General features: G+C 35.1%; 1 protein-coding gene across 1 annotated transcript in view; it reads left to right on the forward strand.

Annotated features, from left to right (window-relative positions):
- Window positions 1-15,260, forward strand: part of CCSER1 (coiled-coil serine rich protein 1) — an 809,928-nt gene that overhangs the window by 242,751 nt on the left and 551,917 nt on the right. Inside the window, exon 7 of the mRNA XM_049790093.1 lies at window positions 11,625-11,708. Coding sequence (XP_049646050.1) covers window positions 11,625-11,708 — 84 coding nt within the window. The remainder of the gene's footprint in view (window positions 1-11,624; window positions 11,709-15,260) is intronic.

Genomic DNA, 15,260 nt, shown 5'->3' on the forward strand with positions numbered 1-15,260 from the left:
CTCCCCCTATTTTTCTCATTATTTGCACTATTGCTAATGGAGTGCCATGAATGTCACTTTATCCCCTCTTAGCATCCAGTTCTTGTTCGGAGTGATCAGTTTCTACTATGAATGTCATAGTGGACCCTCAGCCCTCGTTGCACTCACCGCTCTTTGTGACAAGGTTCCTGCCATAGACTGGTCTTCTGACCCTCATCTCTATTGTCTCAGAATATTCCACAAGTGCGTGAGATTATTCTAGTCTATCCCTTCTCCTCCGATTCATTTCACTCAGCATAATAATTTCCGTATACATCTGTTTACATACATATGTAAGCAAATTCATGACTTCATTTTTCTAAAAGCTTCATAGAATTCCATTTTGTAAATATATCACAATTTTTCAGCCACTCATCTGCTCTTGAGATTTGAGTTGTTTCCAAATTCTGGCTATTGTAAATAGTGCTCCGACAAACATAGAAATGCAGAGGGCTTTTCTACATGGTGTTTTTTGGTTCCTAGGGTATATCCCTAGGAGCGGTATTGCTAGATCAATTGGAAGCTCTGTTTCTAGTTTTTTGAGAACTATTCTATTGTCTTTTAAAAGGTCGAACTAGACTTCATTCCCCAAGCAGTAAACTGAGAGTCCCATTCTCCTCACATCTGCACCAGCACTGCTTGTTCTTGTTCTTTGTGATGTAATCCAGTCTCCGTGATACCAAGAATTGCTTTGAAAATTCTTAGACTCAAAAGAAATCCAATAAAGAAAAGCCCCAAGCAAATAGCAAAGTCAAAATTGCAAAAGATGAAGCTGAGTATATGATTTCAAGACCTTTTATGAATCTCCCAAAAGATAAAGCAAAACACTCAAAATCATTTAAGACATTAAGACAATACCCCATATATCATCTCCAACATTATTGCCTCTAGGAAGCTTAAGTACATTAGTGGTAGCCACAGTTGAGAGTCCTGGGTAGAGAAGGAAGATTTGTAGATGTGGATTTTGTTAATGATATCATTTGAAGTTATGGATTTTGTCACATGACATAATCATCAACAATATAAGAGACTCACAAAGTTCTTGAAAGAGCTATCTGTGCAGATAAACTGCCACTTTGAACAGGGGAACAGAGAGTTCAGAAGAAAACTGTGACCCTTAGGAGTCAAGTGGCAGTAAATGGGCTGGGAGAAATGACTGAAACAGCACTACATAATAGTTTTATCCTTTAAAAATAAAGTCTGGGGGCCGGGAAGGTGGCGCTAGAGATAAGGTGTCTGCCTTGCAAGCACTAGCGTAGGACGGACCACGGTTCGATCCCCCAGTGTCCCATATGGTCCCCCCAAGCCAGGAGCGATTTCTGAGCGCATAGTCAGGAGTAACCCCTGAGCGTCAAACGGGTGTGGCCCAAAAACAAAACAAACAAATAAAAAAAGGCTGTTTGGGGCTTGATAGCTAGTTCAGGAGTAAGTCATGTTTTAGACATGGCTACAGGAGCTGTGACACTGGGACAAATTCCTAGGACTACATATGGTCCCCTGCACACTGTCATGTGTGACTTCAAAATCAAAAGTTAAAAAATCAAGTTAAAAATATGAGAGAATTGGGGCTGGAGTGATAACACAGTGGTAGGAGGTTTGCCTTGCCAGTACCTGCCCAGGACAGACCTGGATTTGATCCCGGGCATCTCATACGGTCCCCCAAACCAGAAACGATTTCTGAGAGCACAGCCAAGAGTAATCCGTGAGTGTCACCAGGTGTGGCCCAACCCTGCCCTCAAAAAGAGAGAGATTTTCATTTTAATGCTGTTTTACTAATTTTAAAGTATTATTTTTATCACACAAATGTGTATATATTTTCCACACAATTTTATTAGTTTTACTGTAATTTGATAATCTTTCTAAGTAGTATTGAAGTATTAAAATATCTGTTTTTTTCTGAAATAATACTCAATTTTATCAACTCATTTATAACCCCTTACAACTTAACACTTGAATTATTAAAAACCAAAATTATTTATGAATCCTACTCCTTTTCTTCCCAACTAGATATATGGTGCTAAGAACCTTTTCAACAAAGATTTATAGAGCCATTGTATTTAGAAAATTTCAGGTAACAGGAAACATAAACAGTAATAAATGAACTTTCTCATAAAAAGTATGGAATTGTTAATGAAAACAACTTCTACTTATTTTTCAAGTCATTATGCATAATACAGTTGGGTTAATTTCACTTTTTCATTTTTTATAGTTTCTTAGTTCTGTTGTTAGCATGGAAATCTGATTTCATAGAGATTTCTAGAACATAATAAATATTTTTTGTTTTAACACAGATATGTGTGATTTTCTGCTACTATTTTATATTTTTATAACTTAAATTGTTATTAAATGTTCTTAGGGCCATTTTCATTGGCGATTTATCAGAGATCAACATGGTAATCTTAAGTTTTGACTACTTACAAACCAAGGATTTTGATCTCTATCTTAATCCAAGATGCTCTACGACTAAGATAAAAAAATTATATACTCATACCCATAAATTTTAGTTGTACATCGACTTCATACTGTGAGCATTTTATTAAAGTGGAAAGTTGCTACTGTCTTGGTCATTTTAAATAAGGAAACTATTTTTACAGAGTACATAAAAAATAGTAAACGGTAAAGACAAACCGGGTCAGTCTTAGTGAGTCTCCTACTGTTGTCATTATCGGATTTTGATTTATGGTACAGTGCTATTGGTGTTTCTCATAAACCTATTATTTAAAAAGAGTATTAGTGCTTTCATAAGAGTATATGAAAATATATTTTTATTTATTCCTTATTATCAAACTCAAGACCAGATTTTGGTAAGCGATGGTGAAAGATATACCAAATGTATTTTTATTTATTGAAGTCTGCTTTAAATATAAGCACTTTTTTCTCATAGAAAATGCATATACAACATGTAATACTTAGAGAAATGCATATATTTTAAACATTTGATAAACTACAGGGAGTTATAACCTTACGTTATGTACTCAATCAATTGCTGCATTGCTTTCATCCTTGAAAATGTTTCTATGCCTGGGCATAAGATATAGTAGTATTCAAACATTTGAGTTGTGTTATAGTCGATAAAATGAAACTTCAAATCATTCTCTAATCTTAGAACATCCTGGCAGAATTACTGTTACTTGTCTGTTGAAATTGATTTCCTCTTATAGAAAAATAGAGTTCTTATTGTGTTAAAAATGATTTTATCTATTAAATGTCTTTTCTTGTGGAGACATTTTTCTTTTATTACCCAAAGGAAAATGATTTATTTTTTTCTCTCAAGTTTTTTTTTTATTGGAGGCGGACATACCTGGTGACGCTCAAGGGTTACTCCTGGCTATGCTCTCAGAAATCTCTCTTGGCTGGGGACCATATGGAACGCAGGGGGATCGAACCGAGGTTCGTCCTGGGTTAGTCACGTGCAAGGCAAATGCACTACCACTGCGCCATCGCTCTGGCCCCTCAAGTTTTTATCTCCTCTGATAATCACTAATCAAAAGTATATATTGACTAAGAATAAAATGTATCTAAAGAGAATAATTATTTTTTCAAATGAACATAAATTGGTCAAACAGTAACAGTACTGCTTGCCCTTGTCTTAATGTATAGTATATGCTTTCCTTGAATTTCATGATGTGTTTTGCTTTTGGTGAAAGCAAGAGCATCCAAACTTGGATGCTTAAATCTATATTTTATAAGATAAGCAATCAGAATATTTAATATGTGACTTTATGAAAGTACCCCAAATACTTTGGGCATTTGGGGAATGGGAATATTTTTTTCTACTGTTACTGTGATAGTTAGGTTAGTTGATTATTTATCCTAAGATTTCTCAAGAACAGAAATATTCAGTTAAATTCCTTTTCACTCCATTTCCAGTTTTGTTTTGGTTTGGAACCACATCTATGTAGTGGCTGGGGCCACTCCCAACTCTATGCTTTGGTTTGCTCTTGCAGTGGTTGGAAGAATATCTGGTGCTTGAACTTTCACTGGAACTCAGGTCTTTTCCCTGCAAGACAAGCATTCCATTCTTTGAGCTAACACTCTTCACCCTTTCTGTACCTGTGAAAACAACTTTGAACTCTCTTCAATCAGTATTTTTTAAATATATATTATCTAACCTAAATAGATCCTGTATATATTAAATGGGAAAAATATTAGAATGTTTTGCACTTTGGTTTAGCATTGCTTATAATTAACTAACATTTTATAGTTAGACTAAATTAACTATAATACTTTGTGGTAAGACTACTTCCAGTAAAATCAAAATACATCACAGTGTAACTGTGCTAGAAATTTCAATCTCACACATGAAATTACAATAGTAGTATTATTGTGGTAGCAAAGAAAAAATAAGAATGATTTGCATTTATAGTTCATGATTTGAAGTAATTCTAACTGTTCCAATATTATGCTCAAACAAGTAAGGTTTAAATTGGGTAATTAGACTAAAAGGCAATGGCGTTCATTTCTTTGTCACTGAAGTAAGGCTTAACAAGATAAGGTAAAATGAAATTCAGTGAATTATGAATTTTCTACATGTTATAGGATTGAGTAGTACTAAGTTTCCTTTAGTTGTCTATTTAGTCAATAAAGACTCATTAATTCTTAGCTTCCACTCTCTCCTCTTTCTTTCTGCTAACCATCATAGAATTTACCAAATCGAGTTAGTTTTACTAACTAAACTAATTGTTTAGTTAACATAAACTAATTGTTTATGACAATTTTCAATAATTATTCATATTCCACATATTAAAATATTTCTTTGTAAATATGACTTGAGCCTTTTTTTTTTGTTTGTTTTCTAAGTTATAGACAAACTATCACTTTCTAGAGATGGTGATAAAAAAACAGCTGAGGGGCCCAGAGAGATAGCACAGTGGCGTTTGCCTTGCAAGCAGCCGATCCAGGACCAAAGGTGGTTGGTTCGAATCCCGGTGTCCCATATCACCACCCCCCCACCCCCACCCCCACCCCCACCCCCGTACCTGCCAGGAGCTATTTCTGAGCAGACAGCTGGGAGTAACCCCTGAGCACCGCTGGGTGTGGCCCAAAAACAACAACAACAACAAAAAAAAAAAAACAGCTGAAGAATTATTTTGTTGGACAAATGATTAACTAAACCTCTCATTATTCTGAGTCATAAAAATTTGCACTAATATTTTTTCTTTTTTTAATAATTTTTATTTTGACCGAAGTGGATTACAAATCTTTCACAGTTCTATTTTAGGTACATATTGACATTGAATCAGGGGAATTTCCACCACCAAAGTTGTCCTCCCTCCACCCCCTGTTCCCAGCATGCATTTCCTATCCCTCTCCCTTCCCCCTGGGGCTGCTAGTATAAGTGGTCCCCTCCATGTCTAGCTTGTTGTAGATTAGGTATGGATTCTGTTGTCGTTGGCTTAGGGTTTGGTGTTTAAGTCCGATCATTTTTATTACTACTTAGTGATTCTGAGTCATAAAAAGTTTGCACTGATATTTTTCAAATAAACCTGGGATCCTTTTTTTTTAATGTTTATCAGAGTTTTCTTTATTTTTATTAGTATCCTTTTTTAAACACCTTGGTTTCAAATATGATTGTTGTTGTGTTTCAGTCATGTAAAGAATACTCCCCTTCACCAGTGCAACATTCCCATCACCAATGTCTAACGTGGGATTCTTAAATCATTTGCCATAATATTAGTCTAACACTCTATATACTATTGTATCACTTTATTTTGAATTGCTATATTTTGCAGTTTGCTATGTCTATCTCTTTAATATGTTCCTTGTTGATTATAAGTGCCTTCAGTTATATTGCCTAATGAAAGGTGCCTTATATTAAGCCTGATTACTACCCAATGTTTTCCAGGCATGCTTAGTGATGGCCTTGTCATATAAAATGATTTTCTACTGAAATATCATGAATTAAAGTAGATTGTCATCCATGTACCATTTTCTAAAAATTATAGTTAGCTAATTAATCTCACCCATTCTTAATCCCAAAAGATCATTGATAAAGCTTTATGTAAAAACTATTTCTCAAATTTTAAAATCGGCAACTTTCAAGCCTCAAAATTTTTGTTTGTTTGTTTGGTTGGTTGGTTGGTTGGTTTTGGGGTCACACACAGCAGTGCTCAGGATTTACTCCTGTCTCTATGCTAAGAAATTGCTCCTGGCAGGCTCGGGAGAACATATGGGATGCCAGGATTCGAAACACTGTCCTTCTGCATGCAAGGTAAACATTTTACCTCCATGCTATCTCTCCGGCCCCTAGCCTCAAAGATTTTATGAATGTGCTTTTTAATCACAAATAGCTCATTAGTGATTTTAATGAATTTATAGCTTCGAAGCTCTGTCAGAACTAATTCTTGACTTTTTTTTTCTATTTGAGTTTTCCCATAATTGAGTCTAAAGAGGAAAAAATCATTTGTGATCTTTTACTATAATCCCTTGAACTAAGATGAAACAAACCCATTCCACATTTGCCTCTTGAGATTGCTTGAGCATGATGATTGAGTACATTGAGATAAATTGGTAATAAGCAAAGCCTGTTTCCCCTTTAAAGAGGCTCAAGCACTGCTCAAAATATCAAATCATAATACTTTTCTTTCATTAGCTTTTTCATATATGTGATGTACTTGATGCTACAACATTGAAGTGATTATTTCATAAAATCATCTTTAATCTGGAGATGATTGTACAAGAAACAATAAGACTGCATTGTGTAGCACATGAACAAATAATTTCTAACTACAAACATTAATAGTGAGATAATATATTTGGGAAAGGAAGAGAGAATTTATTTTATTTTCAGTATAATTTGATGTTTCAGAATGTAAGTTTCCCAACAACTGTTGTTGGGTGTTCAGTGAGAAAGGAATCCTCATTCACTGCTGCAGGAAATGTTACTTCTATCTCACTCTTTACAATGCATATGGAGATTTCTCAAAATATTTCAAAATGTGGGGCCAGGGATATAGCTCGGGGTTAAGGCACATGCATTGCATGCAGCCAACTTTATTTCATTTCCCAATATCATGCATGGATTGACCTTGAGCACTATGAGGAGTAATGCAAATGGACACTTTTTCATATCCCTGAATATCTTGTTCGAGGAAGTGTCTATTCAGTTCCTTCCCCTTTTTTGATGAGGTTCTCTTTTTTGCATTTGAACTTTATCAGTACTTTATTTACATATATATTAGTCCCCTTGCAGATGCATGGTATGCAAATAGATATCTTCTTCTGTTATATGTCTTGATTTTAAACACAACCTTAAATGGCAGAAGCTTTTTGCTTTGATGTTGTTCCATGTTATTTCTGTTTATTTGGGGAGGGGGTCATTAGAGCATTTTTAGGTTATCCTTTGTTATGGAGGCTTATTAATCCATCATATATTTTTCAAATAATTTTGAATGCCTATACTGTACCAGTCACTGGGAAAATAATGTTGAAGGAAACAAGCTTCTGGCACACTATTTATGTACTTACATAATTAAGCAACTATCATTGAGGCTAGTGTAGTGGCACAGAGGGTAGGGCATTTGCTTTGCATGTGGCTGACTTGGGTTTGATCCCTGGTTTAAATAAGAACTGTATTACCTATTGCCATCCACCTGTAAGCATGATGATGTTAGATGTATCTAAATCCCTGAGTATCTTTGTGTGTATAAAATACATACAATAAAACTGTGTTTACATAGTAGGACTTTTGAGCAAATTAAATTTGCAATGCTTTAAAACATCTAAGAATGTTAGACATATTTTCTGTGTCTTCCAAAGGGGGCATTGTATTTAAATATCTAGATCTTGGACCTAAGAGATCTAATACTGTTAATTCTAAGAGACTGAATACCTTATTTTAACATTAAATGCAGTATTTTCTCATTGTCTCATCACAAAATGCAAGTTCCAAACTCAGGGTTATTATAATGGGCTGGAGCTGTGGCACAAGCAGTAAGCCATCTGCCTTGTGTGTGCTAGCCTAGAACAGACCTCGGTTTGATCCCCTGGCATCCCTTATGATCCCCCAAGCCAGGAGCAATTTCTGAGTGCATAGTCAGGAGTAACCCATGAGCATCACTGAGTGTGGCCAAAAAACAAAAACAAAAACAAAAAAAGGGCTATGGGAGATAATTTGTCCAACACGTCTGACATACAATTAAAACCTAATAAAAGTCAGCTGCTTTCTTGAGTAAAGTTTATTAATTTTTCTTTATTTCATATTTTAGGGGATGGGAGGGAAAAGTCACTGTCTCAGGATGAATACATTAAAAGACTACATTCATGCAATTCTCTCTAAAATATAGCACTATTTTGCCGGATAACAGTATAATTCAAATTATATTAAATTGAACATTATACTGCTTAAAATTACTACCATAAGAAATAGAAAATTCAGGTCTAACAAAAGTTAATTTGTTGGATCCATATTTTATATACCACTGGCAATTGGGAGACTATAGTGAGAGAATTTATTCTCTGTACTTGTGTTCATCTGTCTCTAATATAAAGAAACATAATTTCAGCATTTGAAAGGTCCACTGAAGAAGAATAATTTGATGAAGAATGTGCATGAATGCCTCGATAGATGTAGCTTTTGTCTTATAGCTGCAAGTAAACCTGTAATTTAAGATGCAAAATTTATTTTAATCAAGTCCTCTATTAAATGCCTATATAAGAATGAAAACACTTTATTTTTTTTAATGTACCTATGCAAAAAGGAGCAATGCCACATGATACTATTGGTGTATATGGAGGTAAAAATAACAAGCCAAACTATCCCTATAACCTAGTTCTAACATGAACTCAGAACCTAAGAGAAACTTACTTACTAGACTTTACTATTAATCAGATCTCAAAAGAGGAATGAGGAAAAACTACCTCTACATAAGGAAATAGACAAAAATATTTATGCTTATTAAGGAAAAATATCTAAAGAAATATACAAAAGGGATATACATATCCCCTTTAAGTCTTTTCAATAGTCGTGGGGGGGATAAAATCTGGAGCACAGCTTCACCCTACCACATAGTCTTGTGGAGTCTGAAAAATGGCTGTCAGCAGTCACATTTCAGGAAATATCCTCAAGCTGGGGGTTTCTCAAAAACCGAAACTGGTAGCAAGCAACAGTCCACAACAAAAGGAAGTTGGAGAAAAGGGTCCACCAAGAACAAATCAGCAGCAATGGAGGAGGCAGCTTCTCAAAATATTAATACACCTCAAATAATTGTTTGAGGCAGTACTTTAGTATTTTTCTAGAATACTTTAGATGTTTCAGGCCAGTTCTAAAACAGCTCTAAAACAGAACAATTAAGCCAATATTCAAACGTGAATTTTGAAAGAATTCATTCAATCCTTTTTTGTTTTTGGTTTTGGTTTTGGTTTTGGTTTATGGTTTATGGGCCACACCCGGTGTTGCTCAGGGGTTACCCCAGGCTGTGCGCTCAAATATCGCACCTGGCTCAGGAGACCCTATGGGATGCCAGGGTCAGCTGCCTGCAGGGCAAACCCCCTACCACTGTGCTATCGCTCTGGCCCCTAGGATTCATTCAATCTTTTTTGGGGGTAGGGGATGTTGGGTCACACCCAGCAGCGTCCAGGGGTTAATCCTGGCTCTAGGCTCAGAAATCGTTCCTGGCAGGCTGAGGGAACCATATGTGATGCTGGGATTCAACCACCATCCTTCTGCATGTAAGGCAAACACTCTACCTCCATGCTATCTCTCCAGCCCCAGGACTCATTCAGTTCTTCAGAGTTAAACAGTTTATGTGTTGTAAAGGCAGAATTCCTTATCACTGAAACTCCAAGAACAAAATATTATCATATCTCTTTCTTTATGGATACTTTTCTGCCTAATGAAAGCTAGTGTCTTTTTCTGTTTACTGAATAATTTCTGTGCACTGGAATAAGAGATACTACATCTGGGTATACACTTCACAATGATAGAATAAGAATACTTGAAACAGGCAGTTGCAGGGAAAAAAAAAGAAAGCTTGAAACATTTTTTTATTTCAGTTCTTTTGGAATAAACCAAGTACATGATTGGTAAAGAAAATCTAGCAAGCTCTAGAAATAACCACATACAGAATAAGCAAATAACATATTATGAAAACTATATACAAAAGAGTTCTTGCTTTTCTAGGGAAAAAAATCCTCGGTGGACTGGATCATTTATTCTGTGTACTGGAGACCTAGATTTCATCTCCAGCACTGCATAGTCTGTGTAAAACTACTAGGTTAAGCCACCAAGCACTGAAAGCACTGAGTGAAATCAGCCTATAAGGAACATTTCAACTTAGCAAAAAAAAAAAGAAAAAATTTTTTTTGATTTTTTTTTGTTTTTGTTTTGGAGTCAAACAGCAGCGCTCAGGGGTTACTCCTGGCTCTACGCTCAGATATTGTTTCTGGCAGGCTCGGGGGACCATGTGAGATGCCAGTATTCGAACCACCGCCCTCCTGCATGCAAGGCATACTCCGTGCTATCTATTAGGCCCCGAATATTTTTTTAAGATAGATGATAACATTGCAAAATTAAGAAATAATGACATTAATACCCATTTACAAATTTATTTTCCTGCAAATAAAGAAAGTTAGAGAGACAGAGAAAAAAATATATAAAGACTGGCAAAAAGAAAAATAATCAGAAGAGAAAGATTAGGAAGTTTTGCATCATTGCCTATAACCTCTGCACTCTGCAATCACTTCTTATGGGAGTCAGAGATAATAGCGATTCCAGGAATCAAACCCAGGTTGGCTGCTTAGAAGAAAAGTAACCTTCCCCCCCCCCCCCCCACCATACTGTTTTCTGGCCCGTGTTAGTGATGAAATGAGTGAGTCTAAGAAACATTAAGCATATAATTAACATTTTGATATCAAAATTGGTCCCAAGTGAATAACAACTAAGAGATTAGGATGGCTTCCTGGTTATTATTTAAGGAAACAGGTAATATGAGAAATTAAAAATGAATGCTTGGGATGAAGAGGATGTTAAAATGAGAGTTGAATCAGAAAGAGTCTAAGATAGTACCAGCACTTGTAAAAGTTGAAGCTTAGAGAGTATAGTTTTGGATGAATTGTTTAATATGAAAAATATAATTATAGAATGATAGCAGTTATAAATATTGGATAGTTGAAACTAACTATAACCAACTATAACTAAGTGTATGAACAGACGGAAAATAAATACCACTAATTAAGCTTTCTTAAAGAAATATTACATGATTAGAGTGAAAGAATTTAGAAGTTGTTATGCAAGGGGGAAATGGTAGGCTATGTGTTTCTTTTAAAGTATAATTACTTTTATTCCATTAATTATTTACTTACTGGAATGTAAACATGGAATTTAAGACAAATTGATTTTTTTTTTAGGAAACAAATGTTGATATTTATTGGTGGAGAAAAGTGTGTTATGTGTGTGAATGCATATTTAATACAATAACCTCTTTGGAAATATGAGTTTTTTTATTTACAAATTTAGAACATATTATGAAAAATATATTTCACAGTAAAAGACATTTCAGTATCATTAGTCATATGCAATTATCTCCACTCTATGATGCTGTCTTTCCTTATCAAGAGCAGAGTGAAAATGCTAAGCCATTATTGCCATTTCTTTGATGTTTTTATAGGATATAATGAAAGATGAATGTTCGGTGCTAAAGCTGCAACTAAAAGAGAGGGATGAACTAATTTTCCAACTTCAGAAAGAGCTGGTAAGTGATTACAGTATTTGTCCCACAGATATATTTTTCCTTCAAGGTTATTTGCTGTAAACCTTGAAACAACTGTCTAACATTAATATTATTAATAATGCCTGTTTGAATTATTTAATGTGATCAATGATCAGAGTTTTAACTCTATAGTAATAAATCTTTCAATACAGTTTTTCAGACAGTATTGATATTTGATATATAAACAATAGAATGTCTTATATTGTGCATGGAATTTTATATAATTGCTATTAAAGGATCATTGAACCACAATTAGATATTTTAGTTGTATTTATCAAAAATCAGTAAGATTATGGCCACATTTTATTTTGTGAAGTACATTATTTAATCTCATTCTACTCTGATTTAAAATCTGATTATATAATGAAGGAAAAGCGTATTTGTCTTATTAACAAAAGCATGTTTTACTTTGATAAGCTAGAATAATAAAATGTATTAGCTAATGGAATTTTAGAGGAAGCCTTGAGCTTGTGACTCTGTGCTCAGGAGTGACCCACAGCAGAACTCAAGGCACAATTTCTGGGGCCAGGAATCAAACTAGGGTCAGCAAGAGCAGCTTCCTGAGTAACAATTGCTTCACTTCTCACACTTTTTTTTTAGACCCCTGAGATATTTTTGTCCGTTTTTTTTTTTTTTTTTTTTGGCCACATCCATTTGATGCTCAAGGATTACTCCTGGCTAAGTGCTCAGAAGTTGCCCCTGGCTTGGGGGGACTATATGGTATACGGGGGGATCGAACTGCAGTCGCGGTCTTTCCTTGGCTAGCGCTTGCAAGGCAGACACCTTACCTCTAGCACCACCTCACTGGCCCCAACCCCGTGCGATATTTATGTTAATATGGTATTATATTATTCCAAAAATGTGTAAAAATTATAGACATATAAATTGACCGTGGCTTTTCAATATTTTAAATGTGACATCAAAGCAAATATTATATTTTGTAATATTTAATTGGTAGCATGATTGACAATGGACACTATTTTTTTAAACCTGAAGGTATATAAAAAGTTTTTAATTGATCACATTTACTGTAGCTAGCTATAGTATTAAAATGATAGTTCTCTAAAGCAATGAAATAGAAAGGAAATGTAATCAAGAAATTTTTTAAAATAATAGTAAAAATAAAATTTGACATACTATCCAATAAAAATATTAACTCATTACCAAGATAATAGATAGATAATATTTTTAGCTCAGTGTTTTTTATTTTTTAGCAAATAACAAGTGATATAGTTTAAGTGATGATCCTATAGCAGTGGTCCTCAAACTATGGCCCGCGGGCCACATATTGTATTTGTATCTGTTTTGTTTCTTCATTGCAAAATAATATATATGCAGTGTGCATAGGAATTCGTTCATAAGTTTTGTTTTTACTATAGTCAGACCCCCCGATGGTCTGAGGGACAGTGAACTGGCCCCCTGTTTAAAAAGTTTGAGGGCCCCTGCTAGAGCTAGAGAGGTAGTATTGGATATAAGACACTATGTGCAAACAATTGACTCTAGTTTAACCCCCTTATCTCCAGGGTTACTCATGAGCACTGCTTCTGGTTTTGACCCAAAATTCAAAATGTAAAAAAAATAAAATGAAAATAAATTTAGGTATGTAGGTGCTTCACGTAACTTTTTCTATTAGCTTACCTAGGGGAGTGATATTTTTCTTTTTTTTCCTTAATTCTAACTGGTGTTTATTAATACCATTTAGTCCGTTCAAGAGTTCCTTAACATTTTAGAATTTTTTCTATCTAAAATCCCTGTAATATTCATATTTGAGAGTAACCCTTTATGATTTTCTATTTATTATTGAACTATTGTGTCATTAGCTGAGAATTCTAACACGTTAAGCAATTCCTTGATTCTCGACTAATGCATTTTCTATGGTCTAAAAATGATTCATTTTCAAATAATATTGAAATCTAGAACATAATGCAAATGTGCTGATTCTGTACATTATCATTCCCTTCCCTTGTATCATTTCCTCCTTTTTCATTTGTGTCCTACAACATTTTGTTGCACTTGAAGTGACCTTACCTTGATGCTTTGCTTCTCTTCCTTCCTAGAGTTTTCATTTATCTTAAATGTGCTATTTCTTTTTTGTTTGTTTGTTTGTTTGTTTGTTTCATATACATATTTATATTCATGCCCAGTACTTGGGTTAAAAGTTTGAACAACTAATCAAACTCAGTGGATCTTTTATTGGCAATTAACGACAAATTGGACATATAATTGTGGTTTTCTTTGGGGGAGGCACATCCAGTGACGCTCACGAGTTACTCCTGGCTATGTACTCAGAAAGCACTCCTGGCTCGGGGAACCATATAGGACACTGGGGGATCGAACCGAGGTCTGTCCTTGGTCAGCCGCATGCAAGACAACAGCCCTACCGCTGTGTCATCACTCTGACCCCAGTTTTGTGTGTGTGTGTGTGTGTTTGTGTGTGTATGTGTGTGTGTGTGTGTTTTATTTTCCCAAGTCTCTTCAGTTCCAGGTGTTAGAACACAGGCCTATCTAGGTACCTTCAATGCAGTTTCCCTAGCCAGAACTATTCTGGCTATGATTCTCCTAGAAGAACAGTACCACAGTTCCTTCAAGGGTTAATAAATTTTCTCAATACTGCTTTCTTCAGAACAGTTGATTTCCCACTAGTGATATTGTCATTTCCCTAGTGATATTGTAAGTCCATTGGTTTCAGATAAGCCCACAGGACAGTTTTGATCCTGCTCTTCTCTCAATGTCCATGAGAGCCAAAGCCTTCCTGTGTTTCCTCCAACACTTGCCTCCTGAACCAGGCCTGATTCATTTGCCCACTGTACACTCTGGTGAGCAAACCCAAAACGGTCATCAGTTTCTGCCTCCATATTCTACCATTTACATCATATCAAACTGATAACTTGTACTAGATTTGATCAACTACATTGAGTTTGAAGACTAAATAAGTAATAGAACTTGAATATTAAATGAGCAATAAAAAATAGAAGAAATAGAAAAGAAGATATTTCTTTTTTTTTTCCTATGGATTTGCCTTTCTTTAATTGGAGGAGAATGAGTCATTACAGTAGTATAAAAGAAAAGTTTTAATGGATTTCCTCATGTGATCTGTGTGAGTTTGGGATGTTTTAGTCTATTTAGGCTACTATCTACTATACAGCATAAACTGGGTAGCAATAGGCATGTATAGAGTAAGACTACAAGTCAAAGATGACATTCAAAGATTCAGTGTCTGGTGATAAACAGTTGTTTTTCAAGTCTTCACATTGGTGTTTTTTGAAGTTTTTGTACTTGGAGTTCAGGGCAAATGTCATGAAGAGCCAGAGCAAGAATTCATTAGCACCAGTTTTACTTGCTGTGACTTGTTCCCTGTTCCTATTATGAAACGCTAACTTTCCTGAGCTAATCTAAATCTAATTATTCACCAAGGTCCTCAGAGCCAGTCACCACCACACTGAGGATTCATTTAATATATGAATTTGAGGGAATGCAAATGTTTGGTTTATAACATAGAAATAAGAGTGTCAGTGAAATCTTAGGTATTCCAGC

Source organism: Suncus etruscus, chromosome 16 (assembly GCF_024139225.1).
Source record: "Suncus etruscus isolate mSunEtr1 chromosome 16, mSunEtr1.pri.cur, whole genome shotgun sequence".
NCBI lineage: Eukaryota > Metazoa > Chordata > Mammalia > Eulipotyphla > Soricidae > Suncus > Suncus etruscus.